This window comes from Tympanuchus pallidicinctus, unplaced genomic scaffold (assembly GCF_026119805.1).
Source record: "Tympanuchus pallidicinctus isolate F22 unplaced genomic scaffold, pur_lepc_1.0 scaffold21, whole genome shotgun sequence".
Classification (NCBI taxonomy): Eukaryota; Metazoa; Chordata; class Aves; order Galliformes; family Phasianidae; genus Tympanuchus; species Tympanuchus pallidicinctus.
Window position 1 is genome coordinate 10,211,113 of NW_026294733.1, and position 15,649 is coordinate 10,226,761.

General features: G+C 44.6%; 1 protein-coding gene across 1 annotated transcript; it reads left to right on the forward strand.

Moving 5' to 3' along the window:
• Positions 1-1,814: 1,814 nt before the first annotated feature.
• Positions 1,815-13,062, forward strand: NPM1 (nucleophosmin 1). The gene is made up of 11 exons (XM_052684927.1): positions 1,815-1,957; positions 2,443-2,522; positions 5,317-5,436; positions 6,061-6,154; positions 6,662-6,765; positions 7,255-7,316; positions 7,708-7,762; positions 8,863-8,952; positions 9,773-9,874; positions 11,654-11,728; positions 12,708-13,062. The coding sequence occupies exons 1-11, from the start codon at positions 1,894-1,896 to the stop codon at positions 12,744-12,746; spliced, it is 885 nt and encodes a 294-aa protein (XP_052540887.1). The 5' UTR covers positions 1,815-1,893; the 3' UTR covers positions 12,747-13,062.
• The last annotated feature ends 2,587 nt before the right edge of the window (positions 13,063-15,649 follow it).

The following is a 15,649-nucleotide window of genomic DNA, read 5'->3' on the forward strand; positions in this document are numbered from 1 at the left end:
TGTCCTTTGTTTCCTCCCACATTTATTTCCCCGGTAATGGAAGACTGTAATTGAATTAAAAGTGACTTGGTATGAAGTGGAACGTGCTGTGGCTGCACTGCTTCCCCTTGACGGGGCTGGGTGGACTCCTGCAAGCACAGGCTGTGCTGTGGGCTGCGTGGAGCATGTGTTGGGGTGGTTTTGAGGAGCAGCCATGTGCTCCTATTGGCTTTATGTCACGTGAATGTACATGCAAACAGCTGCAGCCTCCTTCACTATGACCATGGAGGGGCAGCTGTGCATCTTTGGTGTGGCAGTTCAGTCTGCCAAAGTCTCAAAGAGGATGACTGTGGCCTTGAGACAGTTGTGGAGCTTGGGAAGGACAGAGAAAAGATTGTGTTGTCCTTGGAACCTTCCATCCCTGAGGTCTCTGGTCTTTCCATGCCCATCTGGCTTCGTTACCAATTTAAAGAAACTGCACAGCTCTGCTTTTGTTTGGCTTCTATCTCCCAGTGGGCAGTGAATGAAATGATAAGGTTAGGCGCTGCTCTTGTCTTGCATTCATATGGAGCAACACACAACCATCTTTACTTCTTCCCTCTTGAAGTTAAAAATGTCTTCTACCAAGCTCTTAGATTTGGCATCGTAATGGAAAACAGATGCAGATCGTGGTGCATTCAGACTTACTGAGCTAATCCTTACTCATACTAGATTTGTGGCACTTTAGTAATTCTGCATTTTCAGGACAAAGTAATGAGCTGTTCTATGAAACGCTTATGTTCTCTTTTGATCTCCAGTTTCCTCGTGGCATTCATGGTTTGTCACACTGAGAGGCTAAAGCTTCTCTGCTTAGGAAATGTGCCTGTAGGGTGTGAATGAGCGGAGTCAGGGAACGCTTGGTGACACAGGTACAGGGGGGAAAATGCTGCTTCTGACAGAGCGAAGGGAAACACAGCATAGGGGCTGCAGTACCAGCAGAATCTTCTGTGCTCTCTCTGCCTCTTCCCTGCTCCCAGCAGGAGCTGCCCTCAGCCCAGCAACTGCCTTGCAGCCTTCGCCCCATGCAGTTACTTTTTCTGTCATGAATGCATTTTCCAGAGATGATGGTCCCAAATATACAGTGCCTGCTGAGTGCCTGCTGGAGTTGTGCAGCCGTTATCAGAGCTGCTGCAGGAGCTGCGACCAGGCTCAAAACAGAGTGCAGAGCTGACACCCATGGGGGGTTATTTCCACACACGGGCCCAAATCCCCATCCTCACCCATGTGGCAAGCATCACTATTCGCCCCTCTACCTTACACACAATTATTGTGCAATTATTTTAGTTAGCCGGTGGATATCTGGTGACAAAACCCAGCACACCGCTGCTTTCACCTTAACAGGGCCGCGTGGGGATGCGTCCTGGCGAACCGGAGCTCACACCGTGCACTGCACCAAACCTCCACGCTCAGCACCGGCCGGGCTGCGTTTCAAACAGAGCCGAGTGCTGCGGGGGGCACGAATGAGGCAGGGAGATGCACTTGGGCACCACGTGACTCGTCCCCGTTTTGGTAACGGAACTGCTTCCTACTACCCGAATAGCAACGCAGGTTCGAGGAACACGATATGACATGTTGGAAACGTACGGAGTGACGTCGTGCGCCGGCACGCCGTCCGCGCGGCCGCCTCCATTTTGTGGCCGCCTCAGCCGCGGGCACCGAGCGCCGCTCACGACCCTCCAGGCGGGCGCGCGCGGCGGGAATGGGCGGTGCGGCGCGTGCGCGGTAGCGCCTCAGCGGGGGCGCGGCAAGCCCGAGGATCTCGCGAGAACGCGCGGGCTATATCTGGGAGGGGGCGGGCGCGGGGCTTCCTTTAGTGCGCGTCCGCCCGCAGCGCCGCATCCTTCGCAGCTCCTCCAGCGCGAGCAGGCCGAGAAGATGGAGGACAGCGCCATGGACATGGAGAGCATGGGCCCGCTGCGCCCGCAGACCTTCCTCTTCGGTAACGGGCCCGGCCCGCGCGCCCGCACCCCGTCCCTTTTCCTTCCCCAGCTCCCCTATGCGCGCCGGGGCCGCGGGGCGCGGTGAGGCGGCCGGCGGGGTCGCGGGTCGGAGGGGCGTCCCGTCGGGCGGCGTCGGGGCGGGCGGGAGGAGGGGGCTGCGCGCGGGCGGCACTTCCCGCGTGGCGGCAGTTCCCGCGGCGCTCCCCACGTGGCGGCGGCGCGGCCTTTTGTTCCGCGGGCCGGGAGCACGTGGGGCGGCGTGCGGGGACCTGCGGCCGTTGCCGCCCACGCGGCGCCTGCGGCGGGGAGGGGGGAGGCTGAGGCGGGCAGCGCGGCCCATTGGGCGGGCTGGCGTGGCGGCGCGTGGTCGTAGGCCGAGGCCTAACCGAGCACGTGGAGCCGCGCTGCGTTGTAACGGGGGATGGGGGGGGTCGGTGAAGAGCCGAGTGCGGCGCTGTGCTCATCGTGCTTTGCTCTGCTGCAGGCTGCGAGCTTAAAGCGGAGAAAGAATATCAGTTCAAAGTAGACGATGAAGAGAACGAGCATCAGCTGTCCTTGAGAACGGTGAGTACCGTTTGTTCCTCCGTTGCGAGGTCTTAGTTCAGCTGCTGCCAGAAGGGCGGTGTGAGTTGTGAATTCATTTCATCCCGCTGGATTTCTGCAGTCACTGGTCTTTTTCTACAAATCTTTTTGACAATAAGATTTACCTGCTGGGGACTGAATGTATGATTTTGCTTACTGTATCCTTCAGTAAGTACTGATATTTTATGGCTTATAAAAAGTAATGCAAGTTAGAGGAAAACATAACCTATGTACAGTAAGTTAATAAATGCTTACTGGAAGGAATTGAGAGCTGGAGCTGACTGAGTGCAATACTCAGTTGTTCCAGGAGCACGAGGAGGGGAGGACTTACATTAATCATAGAGGGCACAGTTCAGCAGACCACAGAAAGTTAACTTTGGAGTGGATCTTTCATATTCTCCCCAGTCATAATTCTGGGCTTTTTTTCCCACTAACAGCTAATAGTAGTGCGTGTGCTTGGATCTTTCTGGAGCCTGTAGTAGCGAGCAGGGCACAGCATTTCAAGGCCTTTCGTCAAGGCTGAGCATGCCTGTGTTTTCTTTAGCACTAACACAAGATGCCACAACTTCGCATGGAGGGAGGCTGTAGCTCCCAGTCAAGGAGGCGATGGTGTCTCCGCACTTCAATTTTTATTTAAATGTGAAGATTGCACTTTGACTTAAATAAATAAATAAAAAGCTAGAAGTGGGAGTTATTCCTTGCAAGAGACTTGATGTTACTGCTGTCCTTACACAACTTACACAGTTATCCATGCACAACTTACACAAAATGATACTTAGGATGCTTTCGCTTAAACATTAGTTGTGGGAGTGATGTCTTCGGTCCTTGCATTTCACAGAAATTACACTCTGGACTTGACAATCTGTAATTTTTACACAATTGTCAGCCCTTTAGAGTTGACTTTCAGAGAAATTTTCTGAGTGAAGTTGATGCGGGTGGTTCTTATGTTTGTAATGAAATGACAAGTGTCCCAGGATGATACTTCAGTAAGGCTTTATCTAAAGATTCTCATTTTGGAAGTGAGCTATAGCATCTCCTGAAGGATTGTGCAGTCTTCATTGGGCATGAAGCAGATTGCATGCTTAGCAGGACAGTTTTAGGCCAGCATGGAAAAAGATGTAATTAAACAGCATAGGTGTAAAAAGGTGTAAATAAACAGCATAGAAAAAAGATCACTGAAAGGAATGATGGGGGTTGAAATAGAGGTTAGACAGGTTAGAAATGTCTTAAGCTTGGAATCCCTTAGAAGAGTCTACACACAAGAGATGGCTTGGTAAGCAGAGTAAAGAATTGTTGGAAGATAAAGCATGACTCTAGTAACACTGTGACCGCAGTCTGTGCTCAAATGAAAGTCTAAGTGAATAAAGAGAGATGTGTTATTTAAGCCCCTGGCCAAATTTGTACTAGAGGAGAGTGGGATGGGGGAAGTGAGGACAAAGAAGGATGAAAGTGAAAGGGGAGGAACACAGATGTGTGTAAAGGTAGAAAGTGGTATGAGTGTTAACTCAGGTCTTTGGCTCACTTATCAAGTGGGGTGCTTGCTGCCTTGTTCCCCATTTTGTTATTGCTAAGCCTACCATTGGTGTAGAAGACAAAACGTGCAAATGGGTGCCTGCTAGCCACTCAGTAAAAAAAAATGTGTATTAGGTGCCATAGTATTGGTTGAACTGGTGCAGGTGGCAGGGGTAGGTAGCTGGGGGCAGGGAGGACATGTTTTAAAATGAAATTCTCATCCTAGTGGGCAGTCCCACCAGCTGAATGATTCATGGTGCAAATCCATCTGAGAGGTGAGATCAGTGCACCGTATCACCACTAATTCACATTAAAAAGCTGCCTAATGTAGCGCAGCCTACATCCTGTTTCTTAGTCTTCATCTGATGTGCTTTGTCTAGACTGTGATCACTTGCTTAAAACACATTTCTTGGGGAATGGAAGCTTGGGCATGCTGCTGTCTGTGAAGTGTTCTCACAATTCAGGAAGAGTGAGAGAAGCTTCTCATGGCTGTTGGGAAGGGATGCAGTAAGCCATGCTTGCTTGCCTCAGAGATAATTGTAGTAGTTAAGGAAGTTCTTGCTTTTCAGAGGACTTGCATACAGCCCTGACTCAGAGGCCGGAGGTTCAGAAAACTGGAATTTCTGGCCTGTCGCAAGTCTGTCACTTCAGGCTGTGCTACCTTCAAGCTATGATTTTCAAGTTTCCAGCATGTGCCTGTCTTGTATGTGGTGTAAGGAATCCAAATACTTGAGTTTGAAATGTGCTAGGATGACAGCTCTTAGTCCTTGCTGAATTAATGCAGAAGCTCACGTCTAAATAAAAGCTCTGAACTCAGCAGCAGTGAGACCTAAATTTTTCTATAGTAAACAACATAGTGTAGGTGATGCAGTGAGAGCATGACAGATAAGCAGTAGTTGTAAAAGGGAAAGGATTGAGGCTGTGATTCTGATAGCAAAAGCAGCTGTTTCTCTTCCTTTAGCCATGTACACGTGCTTCTTCACACGGGCCTGTTACAGCACTGTCTGGACTTGTCACTGACACCCCCTCCTCCTTTAAAGCAATAAGTCATGTAACTTCGTATATTCATCAGAGCAACTGTCTGGAATTAGACACTGTACATGCGAGTGCTATGGGAAAAGAGGTGGTGGTTTTGGGAAGGAATGTAACTCGGTGTTAGCAGTCAGAGATGTAAATGTCAATCTTGGCACACAGAACAGCAGACATGGTTTAAAAACTTGAGTCCAAGACTGTTCTGAGATGTGCACTGTTCTGTATTCCACAGGTTACATTAGGGGCTGGAGCCAAAGACGAGTTACATGTTGTAGAAGCAGAAGCACTGGACTACGAAGGCAACCCTATCAAAGTAGTACTGGCGTCTCTGAAAATGTCTGTGCAGCCCACAGTAAGTAAATGAACTTGAAACAATCTATTACACGTTGGGTCTCAGGTAAGGAGGATGTATCAGAAAAGAGTTTAGGTTGGCCAAATTGTATTGATCTGCCACAGTGGGTTCACAGATGCAGTGAATACAAGCTAAATCAATGTATGTATTTCTTGGTACTCCCAGGCTTACTCTGGTTACAGGCAGTTGACAGGCTTTAAGTCAATTTATGCATTTTTTTTTTTTAACAAGCTGTATTAATTTTGCATGTCATATCCTTCTATACAAGCACATGTATTTGCACATGGATGAATCTGTAACCTTCCAGTGTTGTCTAAGTGGAACTGCACAGTGCTGGGGCAGGCATGCTGAGTGGAAGTTGTCCTTTCTGCAACAATACCTAGAGACAAACTTGGATTGGTGTGGCTTTAAAAAGCATGCTTTGATTATGATAGGCCATCACCACGTTATAGAAACAGTGCTACTGCTGCACTTTGACCCTGAACTAACTCCAAATGCTTCTGGAATATTCTGTGAGCGTGAAGAGTGTGGTTGGTGTGTTAGGTTTGCAATAGCTGTACATTGGTGCAATTGTTTTAATTTGGATGGAGTGCCTGTTAAGCACACTCTGCTTTTTTCCCTTAGGTTTCCCTAGGTGGGTTTGAGATCACGCCACCAGTTGTCTTGAGGTTAAAATGTGGTTCGGGGCCTGTTTATGTCAGTGGTCAGCATCTTGTAGGTATGTATTGCACTGGTTACTAATCTTTCAAGCTGTTGCTCATTAATTTGCAAAACAAAGGGATATTTACAACTTGCTGTAGCCAACCTGCATGTCACTGATGGAAAAGCGGTCTGGCATGCAGAAGTAAGCACCCAAATTGGAAAGTGTTCCCACTGCTCCCTGAAGTGCTGTGAGCTTGAGTAGTGTTTCAAGCAATACTTCTCTAACACGGGTCTTCTGATTCTTCTAATTGCCATGTTTTCAGAAACATGGTATAAATAATGAAAGGCAGAGGAGTTCAGAGAAAAATGGTTGCACTTATTTCCTTGTCTTCTGTATCTGCGTACTGCTGGAAGGCTTTTGGCCTTAGTGGTTAGAGGTGGTTGGAAGCTTGCTAATTTTATTTCCAGCATTCCTAGAAGATCTTGCTTAGTTGTGGGTGACAATGTGCTGTTTTTCCTTACTAATAATCTTTTACTATTGTTAATGAGGTGGATATTTTAAACATTACCATCATTTTATCAGCATTAGAGGAAGAACCAGAATCAGAGGATGAGGAGGAGGATACAAAAATTGTGAATGCTTCAACAAAGCGACCAGCAAGTGGAGGAGGAGCTAAAACACCACAGGTACATTTCCAGTCAGCTCGCTGAATTCTGTTTTGCTTCAGTATTCATTCTACCTTAGAAGTGAGCCATTAGGTGACTTAGTGACTGACTTAATAGGGAGTGTGTGAGACATCTTTGGAAGAGGTTTGTTTTGTAATTAGGCCTACACAAGTACTAGATGAAAGCAGAGTAGTGCTGTTAAATACAGATAGTTTCCAAAGCTTTGATGAATGGGCTAATTTGGGGCTGCTTTAACTGTTGCAGTAACTGAACGTGTGTGGATTTTGGAGTAAATGCTTACAAACCCTTGCAGTATACTATTGAGGCACTGTGGTGTAGAACAGAAAAGTAAACGTGTGCACTCTGTATGCTTGTATAGCATTTAACTGGACAGCTCTGTGTTGATTTTCAGATAAATTGCTTTTAGTTAGGACACAAATTACTTTGAGAAGTTGTCTTTTAAGGCTTAATATGGTACTGATGCTTAAAATATACTTTTTTTTTCCCAAGAAAAAAGCAAAATTATCAGAAGACGACGAGGATGATGATGAAGATGAGGATGATGATGACGAGTACGTGTTCTGGCTTTGATCACGTTTTGAAATGCAGGGATCAGTTTCAGAGTATGACTTGTGTGATGTATCTAGATGTTAAGTGAGGAAAGGTGCTTCATGGCCTTCACTATAGGAAAAGAATTAGCTCAAATTTATTTCCAAATATAATTTAAATTGGTGTTATTCAAATATGTAGTGTTGGGTTGGAAACTTAATCATGTGTAGTTCGGTGACTTTCTATAGAGTGAGGATTTCTTTAGTGTGGTATTGATAACCGTAAGGTTTGTACCTTGAGCACTGAAGCAGAAGGCAGTATATTTAACTGCACTATTACTAAGTAGAGTATTTTGCATAGCAGCATGTCACGTGTTGAAACAATGTGTGGTGAATGACTGCTTTCTCATTGTAGAGATGAAGACGACTTGGATGATGATGAGGAAGAGGTTAAAACACCCATGAAGAAAGTAAGTGGTGCATTTGTGTTGTATTGAATGTATGTGTGACCTTCACCTATAAAGCACAGCTTTACAGCAGGGGGACAGTTTATTCAGACAGGAGTGGCAAGTGCTTGGTACTGCTTACCCCTTTTAATAGGCCTTCAGTGGCTGTCCTGATTTTGAGTGGTGTTTGAGGGTTAACATGAAGACCCCTCAAGTGGGAGATGGGGGAAGGTGTGTGTGGATGGGATGCTTTGGAATAAACTTCATGTGTATGAAGAAACTCCAGTAGGATGTGGAAACAAGTCTGTTGTATCTGTGCTACAGAAGGGAGGCAGAGTGGTTCTTCACCACCTGTGTGCCATGTGCAATAAATAGGCTGTGGTGGTGTTATGTGAGGGTGCTGGGCAGTAAGCACAAACTTGTTCCTACGTTTGGATTGTGCCTTGCTGTTTTGGTGTGATAAAGCTGATGGTAGTGACAGAGCTTTGAGTGAGAAAGGATATGAAGTGTGTGAGCCTGTGGGAAGGGGTTTAGATGCCAGGTGTTTGAAGTTGCATCTGCACTTCAGTGCCATCTGGTGGTAAAAACAAAATAAAACAACTCAGCAGCTGCAGAGTTGAAATTCTTTATTTGAGCTTGTATGTATCAGCTTGAATTTATATTTAAGTAACAGCTTTCTTAGAAGGGAACAGTTAATGTATCAGTTTTGTCAGACATCTAATCACGGAGTGGAATGATCCTTTGGTTTAAATAGGAACACGAGAATCCAGTTCATAAATATGCACGTGGCATTGCTCTTGCACAATCCTGTGCTGGATTTCTGTATGAAATATTAGGGAATCTAGGATATAGAGGAAATTAGTCGTGCATGCTTGTGTGGCCTTATAACAAAACTTAATTGTTCTCTATTGTGCTGAAGCAGCAAGCAGGTTGTCTTTTCATATTCAATTTACTGTTGTTTCTAATTTTTGCTTAAGTAATGGGCACTGATCATGCTACGTGAGGAATGAGGCTAAATTTTTGCTGGAGTTTAAATAGTATTTATCCCAGGGTTTTCAGTGTTGTTAACACCCCTAACAGTATTGTCTTCTCATGGCACATTGTTTGGAATGCTTCCTTTGCAGCCTGCCCGTGAGCCAGCTGGAAAAAATATGCAGAAAGCAAAGCAAAATGGAAAAGACTCAAAGCCGTCCACACCAGCATCTAAAACAAAAGTGAGTGAAGGAAAAGGAGTGAAATATTTGTGGTGCTCTGGAAGCTGATTTCCTTGCCTAGCAGAAATTGAATGTGCTGATCTTCAAGTTAGGTTTCTGAAGGAATATGAAGCAAGCTGTAGCTTCCTTGCTTCGTGTACCCTGTGAAACTGTCAGTATTGGAAATAAGCTGTTCACTGTGAACAATAGAAGTCTGATGGTTTGAATTGCCGGGCTGTTTTTGTGTACCTGTAAAGGAAGGTGTTGGTCCAGCACTGTCACTGTGGTACTGTGGTGGCTTCTGCTGATGGAGCAGTCTCCCTTCTGGTGCTGTTTGCTGCCTGCTGTGTCCCAGCAGTGCTGCTACATTGTTGGCTCAGTGGTAATCACCAGTTAGGAAACTGATCCATGTGAGGAGAAAAAGTTTTCTTGTTCTGTTGCTTTGTAGTTGTTAGTCTTTCTTAGGTGGCTTTTCCTTCCTGCATCTACTCAAACAAGGAAGGTCAATACAGAAATGAGCGTGGAGTGGATGGATACCAGCGTGGCATCTGAAAAAACAGTGTGTGCCTTTCCAAAGTGTCAGCTGCACCTGGCTGCAGTTGTAGAGGAAGCTCAAAATCAGTGAATGTTTGGGAAATGAAATTTCAGTTTCATTTATGCTGAAATGAAAAACTGTAGACAAGTGCCTAGAAACAATTACAGGTATTTGAGATAGGCACTACTTGTATTGAAGATAAATTTCACAATGGTATCCCAATATCTTTGTTATCAGGAAACTTGATTTTTGCATACTCTGTATGCAGCTTTGTGTGTGATCTCTAACAAAATGATTGATTTTCAGACTCCAGATTCCAAGAAGGACAAATCTCTAACTCCAAAAACACCAAAAGTCCCTCTGTCGTTAGAGGAGATCAAAGCAAAAATGCAAGCCTCTGTAGACAAGGTGAGTTTTCTAAACTTCCATCAGCCTTGTTTTTAACACTTCTAGCAGCAGAAGAATGGTTTTAAGAAATGAATGTCACTGCTGTGCTCTTAAATCTGTGAATACTGGTAGGCTGATGTTGACACTGAGAAGTGAAAGGTTATTTGGAATAAGCCTCTGCTCCTGAGAAAGGGGAGAAAAATATTTCACCAGTACTGGTTTTGTATTTGTTAGTGAGCCGCCTCAGTTTGAAGCTGCGTAAAAAAAGAGAAGCACAGCAACAAATCTTGGGGGTTGATGTTTATTCTAGTGGTGTCAAAATAGCATGCAGGTTTTGTGTTTTAGGCAGCTAGAGTAAAGAGGAGTTTTTTGCATGCTTGGAATTGCTTGGTCTTCCAGCTGTATCCAGCGTTGATATCCAGAGGTGTAAGGCTTTGGAACTTCCAGAAGGGGGAGGTAGATGCTTGTGATTAGAACTGCATTTTGATGGAAGTGCCCTGTCAGTGGGTTGCTTGAGTACAAGTGTGGAAAGTAACAGCAGTTCTTCTCTTGTAAGCCAAGTCTGGATAGCTGTGTGCTGTGTAGGCTCATTGCAGGCAAACCTTAACTGCAGAACAGCTGGCGGAGAGGACCTGACATCTACACCTGTGGTTTTTTACTTCAGTAACTCAGAACTGCTTAAAGATCATGTGCCTTGGGAAGTTACTTTTGAGTAAAGGTAAAGCCTGCAGTGATGTCTGTGCATGGAGAGTGTAGGTTTTTCATTTTGGTCTGAGGTGAGCTGTTTCCTCCTGACACTGACAAGTCACCCAAAGAACTAGAATCATGGAATGGTTGGGATTGTTTCTGCCCCTGTGCTGTGGGCAGGGATGTCTTCCAGTAGAGCAGGTTGTTCCAAGCTCTATCCAGCCTGGCCTTGGGCACTTCCAGGCATGGGGCATCTGTATCTTCCCTGGACAACTGGTGAACGCTGATAGGATTAGGCTTATCTTGTTTGGATTCCTGAAGTTTTAAGGCAGTTTTGTCCCACAAATGTAAAATGCAGCAAAAATTATTTTAGTGTACGGGGGGGTGTGGAGTGAGCAAGTAAGGATGGGTGGTGCTTCTGTTGGGATAGACATGCATAACCTTTGATTGTGAGCCTGGTGTTGACCGATGGTGTTCTGCTAGGTCAAGTTAACCTCTTGGTTCTGATGAGTGCTAGGGTGGTTCCTTGAGATTTCGTGTTTTCCAACATGTTGTTAAAAGAGTTTATCTTGATATGCAGAATGCAGTGTGGCTTTTAGCTGTGACAGCCAGTGAGTTAACAATAGTAGCTTCCATTATGTTATTAATATCATACAGAAGTTCCACTTCAGTAAATATTAAGTAGATACCAGCAAGCAAATGGAAAAGTGGCAGATGGTAAAACATCATCCAGATCCAAGCTTAAGCAGAAGTATAGTGATGCTTCAAGCTGCACAAAGCAGTAGGGACCCCTAAATGTGGAATTAGTTACAGTCTATCTGAGTAACATATTGAGGTCTATTACAAACAAAGATACTTTAAAAGGTGAAAGTGTGCTGTTTTGGAGCATGAGCAGAATGCCTGTGCAGGCATTTCAGTGTGCAGGCACGCTGCTTTGAGAAATACCTGGGTACCATAAAAAAGCAAACTTAAAAATAAAAGTATGGTTTGGGATGTTGCAAGGTGAGTTCAGTAAAATTCCACTCGTTGCAAAAGCTTTGAGCTTCCTCGGGGTTGTTTGGTGTATGCAGGTCATTGCATCATTCCAATAAAGCTTGCTTTTTTTCAAAATAGGGTTGTTCCCTTCCGAAGCTGGAGCCCAAATTTGCCAACTATGTTAAGAATTGCTTCAGGACGGAGGACCAAAAGGTAACTGGATTTATTGAAACCTGATAAAACCCAAAGCCTTTTATAACCTAACCTAGGGATTCTTTTCCACTTCTTAATCTTTACAAGCTTTGGACTCTTTCAAAGGGTTACAAACCACGAACAGTGCTTCAAATTAAATGGGAACAGTTTTAAGGGTTTAGTTGGCTAAGATGAGAAAGTTAATATTTTATTACATTTTTCCAGCTTTTATATGGTTGGTAAATTATCTCTTGCTTACTAAACCCACAGAATTTTCCTTTTGGCACTGGATTGGTGAAGGAAATGAGCTGTGGTTTTCCTTGCTGCTGAAGTTGGCCACCTAGGCCAGTCTGCTGCTCAGCCTTTTGTTGGGGAGGGTGTCTGGGAGGGGGAACTGTTTTGCAATTGAGATTATGGCTTTCTTGCTGCGTTTTCTCCCAAAGTCAACTGAACTCTTGTAAGAGGGCAAGCCAAAAGGTGGTATCAGGAAGCAAGCTTCTGAATTAGTTATTACTCAACTTGTACTAGGCTAAAATGTGTCTTAGATTTCCCTACCGAAATTCCTGTAAGTTAAAAACTTTTCTTCCAGTGACAGAATTCCTTACGCTTTCCTGCTTCCTTCAGTGGTTCAGAGTAAACTTGTCTGATAGACTAATTGATAGGTTCTTGAAAGAGCACTTAAAAGCAGTTAGCCTCAGCTACTGGAGTGGGTCTGACATTAGCCAGGGTAGGCAGAGTTCAGCCAATATTTGCCTAGCTGGTCCACACCCATCCTCTCACTTACCTTCACTGAATTTTTATTATTGTGATTAAAGTGAATAACAGTCTTCTAGCAGAAGGATCTCATGTGTTGCTTTCAACTTAGTTTTCTCTGACAAAAATGCTTTCTTTTTTATTATGTCATGTCAATATTTTGAAAAGTAGAGATAGCAAAGCGGGGGAGGAAAAAAACACAACAAGAAACAGACTTTAATTTCTAACTCTTTGTGTACACTTCCAGGTCATTCAAGCTCTCTGGCAATGGAGACAGACTCTGTAAGAGAACAGTTCAAACAGTTTGTTAAAATCTGCAGTCTTACTTCTGTAACCGTTATTTGGCTGTCCTTTTTACAATTGCTGAAAGAGCTTTCCCTACAGTGTCTGATAAATGTCATCCAGATTACCTTGCCAAGAATGTGTTGTCCAAAATGCCTGTTTAGTTTTTAAAGATGGGACTCCACCCTCAGCTTCATTTTAAGTATGTATGGAATGTTTTGATAAGGCATGGTGGTGTGGTGGTGGTGGTCAGACAAATGGAAATGGTGGGAAGACTAAATGTACGTGGAAAATAAAATAAAATTTAGTATTTTAATAAAGTACTATCGTTTCTTTCTTTATGGGTTGGGGGCAGTCTGCATACCAAACCCAGAAGATAGCAGGGCTTTTAAGTTCTCCTAGGAGCTACTGCTAACTATTTTAGCTACTTCTGTTTAGCAATTACACATCAGTCTCAGTTATGTTGTCAGCTTTAAGAACAGCCATAGCCCAGTTCCAGGAGCTCCACAGCTACCAGGCAAATGGCTTAGTGAGAAGACTTAGTGGTAAGCGGGACTTTATTCTTGTCTGGAAGTGACCACTAATTATGTAATTGCATACAACAGCCCTTCCTGCATCTCAGTTTCTGACTCGCTTCATTGCTTTTTGGTTTATGGCTTCATTCTAACAGCTAAGTTTGTAGGGCTTGTGACTCTGCTTGTAAAATGTAATACTTTTGATTTGGGAACTGCTGGCAGCGCTGTTCCTCTGAGGGGCTGCAGTCTCTGAGGTTGTCTCACTTAATGACCGGGCTGAGGGTTTTGTGGAGGGGAGCGTAAGCTTGCATGCTGAAGGATGTGCCCAGGGAGCTCACAATGAAGGGGGATCAGTGGCCCATGGAGAAATTCCTGGGAATAACAGAGAGCTAATCCTCTGCTCTTTTGAAGATTGAAGACTGCAAATCCCAAAGGCTCAGATGGGCAGGTAGTCTGCATCACGGTTCCTCAGATCATTCTCCGAAGCACTTCAGATAATGGTTGTCCACGTTCAAACTTAATCCTCCTATTTAAATGGGGCGAAGCATGTTCAACCCTTACACTGGCCTTAGGAGGAAATTAATTCTCAGAGTAAACACGATGCTTACTAAGCAGCAATTGTCCTTTGATATGGCTGAGATGACAAAGTGGAGCCTCACTAGCTATTTTATTTTTGATGACTGCCTACTAGTGATACTAAGGATAATTGAAAGTAACTTGTTGGGACTGTTTTCAGCTGCTATATGAAGTACAAATGCCAAGGTGTTAAGTCAGTGGTATGCGAAGGGAGGAAGGAAAGCATGGGTGATATACCTGGCACTGTGAACTTGTTCTCGAAGCTCTTGTCTAAATGCTGTATTGCTTCAGGTGCTTGAATGCTCTCTCTGTGTAGTAACTGCAGTAATGGTATGAAGACCAAAACAACATTAATAAATGGTGACAATTAAACTTGATTTAATCCTTGCTGTGAGTTAATGCAACTGACTTTCCTCTTTTTCTCAGCATGAGAACTGGAAGGCGTTGAAGCAACTTGTTGGAGGGCTTGTTTTTATCTGCGTGAAGGATGTGCACAGTTGTTGAGAAGGAGACTTTTTGGTTTCCTTTGTACCAGATGATAAAACCAAAACAAAAAGCCTGCTTTGGCTTGTGCTGGCTGGGCATGGTGTCGCTCGTAGAGTCTGCTGGAGTTGCTTTAGAAGTGGAATGTGTTTTTCAATTTGCAAGAAGTTGCTTTTTTTTTTTCTTTTTTTTTTTTTTTTTTTTTTTAGCAAGTTTGCTACTATAAAAGGTTTGACCCTATAGAGGAGGTGATGGATGTGATGAAAACCAACACAGCTTCCTAGAAGCAGCCATTTCCCCTTGGTGAAAATAAAACATGCTTGGGAAGCAACAGTGCAGATCCATTGTCACAGGTGCATTTAAGCTTTCCTGTAAGTGCAGCATGTGAGATGGCAGTATGAGGGTTTGAGATGCCTCTTCCTGCAGGGTTATGTTAACAGATGGCATCATATGTATGAGTGAGTGCAAATTTCCTTAGTGAAATAGAGGTGATGGGCTCAGTTTAGGAAAATTGCCCTCCGTTTTGCCTGAAATGTGAAAATGGTTCAGTAATTTCAGTGTGAGGCTGTCCAGTCAGTAAAATATTCTGAGTATGAAATCTTAAAGAGAAGGCCGGGGGTTTTGTGTCTATAAGTCCCTACTATAGCAGGGCACTGGGTACAGCCACGCTTGACAGCACGATGGCAGGGGGATGGTAGAGCTTGTATGGGTGGTTCCAATGGGGAGGTGTGTTCCCATCCTATAGCCAAAGCACAGAGTAATTCTAAATCATCAGGCTACCATGAGGCATCTGTCTACATCACAGCATAAAATTGATAACTTTAATGAGCTTCTAAGTTGGCTTTTTTTTTTTTTTTTTTTTTTACACCAGTTAACAGTCTTGCACCTCCAGCAGTGAGCAGCAATTGCTGGCTATCTGCTGCCTGTGCCCCATCTGGCTTGTTGCTGTGTGGCAGTCTGCCCCAGCCCTCCTCAAACCAGACTTGGCCTGCTGCTGCCAGTCGTGTCCCTGAGCACTGTGCTCCTGTTGGGACTGGCTGGCCGACGAGTGCAGTGGGGATGCTGGGCTGTGCAGTCCCAGCCCGTAGGTATGGTGTTCGTGGGCAGCTGCCAGCTCTTTCAGTTACTCTGATGAGCTCACGAGGTTGAATTCAGAAATCTGTTTAAACTCATTTGAAGAGAAAATACCAAATACTTGCTGAAGTATTGTTCTTGACTACAGAGTGTTGCCCTTAAAAATAATTGCAGTAAAACTAATGTTTGTATGGGAATAATTCAGTGTTGAGAGCCTGGCTCTGGTCCTGGAGGGTGGCCTAGCTGGGAATGCAAAGGT

What these genes read in the sequence shown, in the direction of transcription:
- NPM1 (XM_052684927.1), top strand. Translation starts at nt 1,894, where the DNA reads ATGGAGGACAGCGCCATGGACATGGAGAGCATGGGCCCGCTGCGCCCG. An exon ending in ATCAGCTGTCCTTGAGAACG is followed by an intron (nt 2,523 to 5,316) that starts GTGAGTACCGTT and finishes TGTATTCCACAG; the next exon opens with GTTACATTAGGGGCTGGAGC. An exon ending in TCAGGACGGAGGACCAAAAG is followed by an intron (nt 11,729 to 12,707) that starts GTAACTGGATTT and finishes GTACACTTCCAG; the next exon opens with GTCATTCAAGCTCTCTGGCA.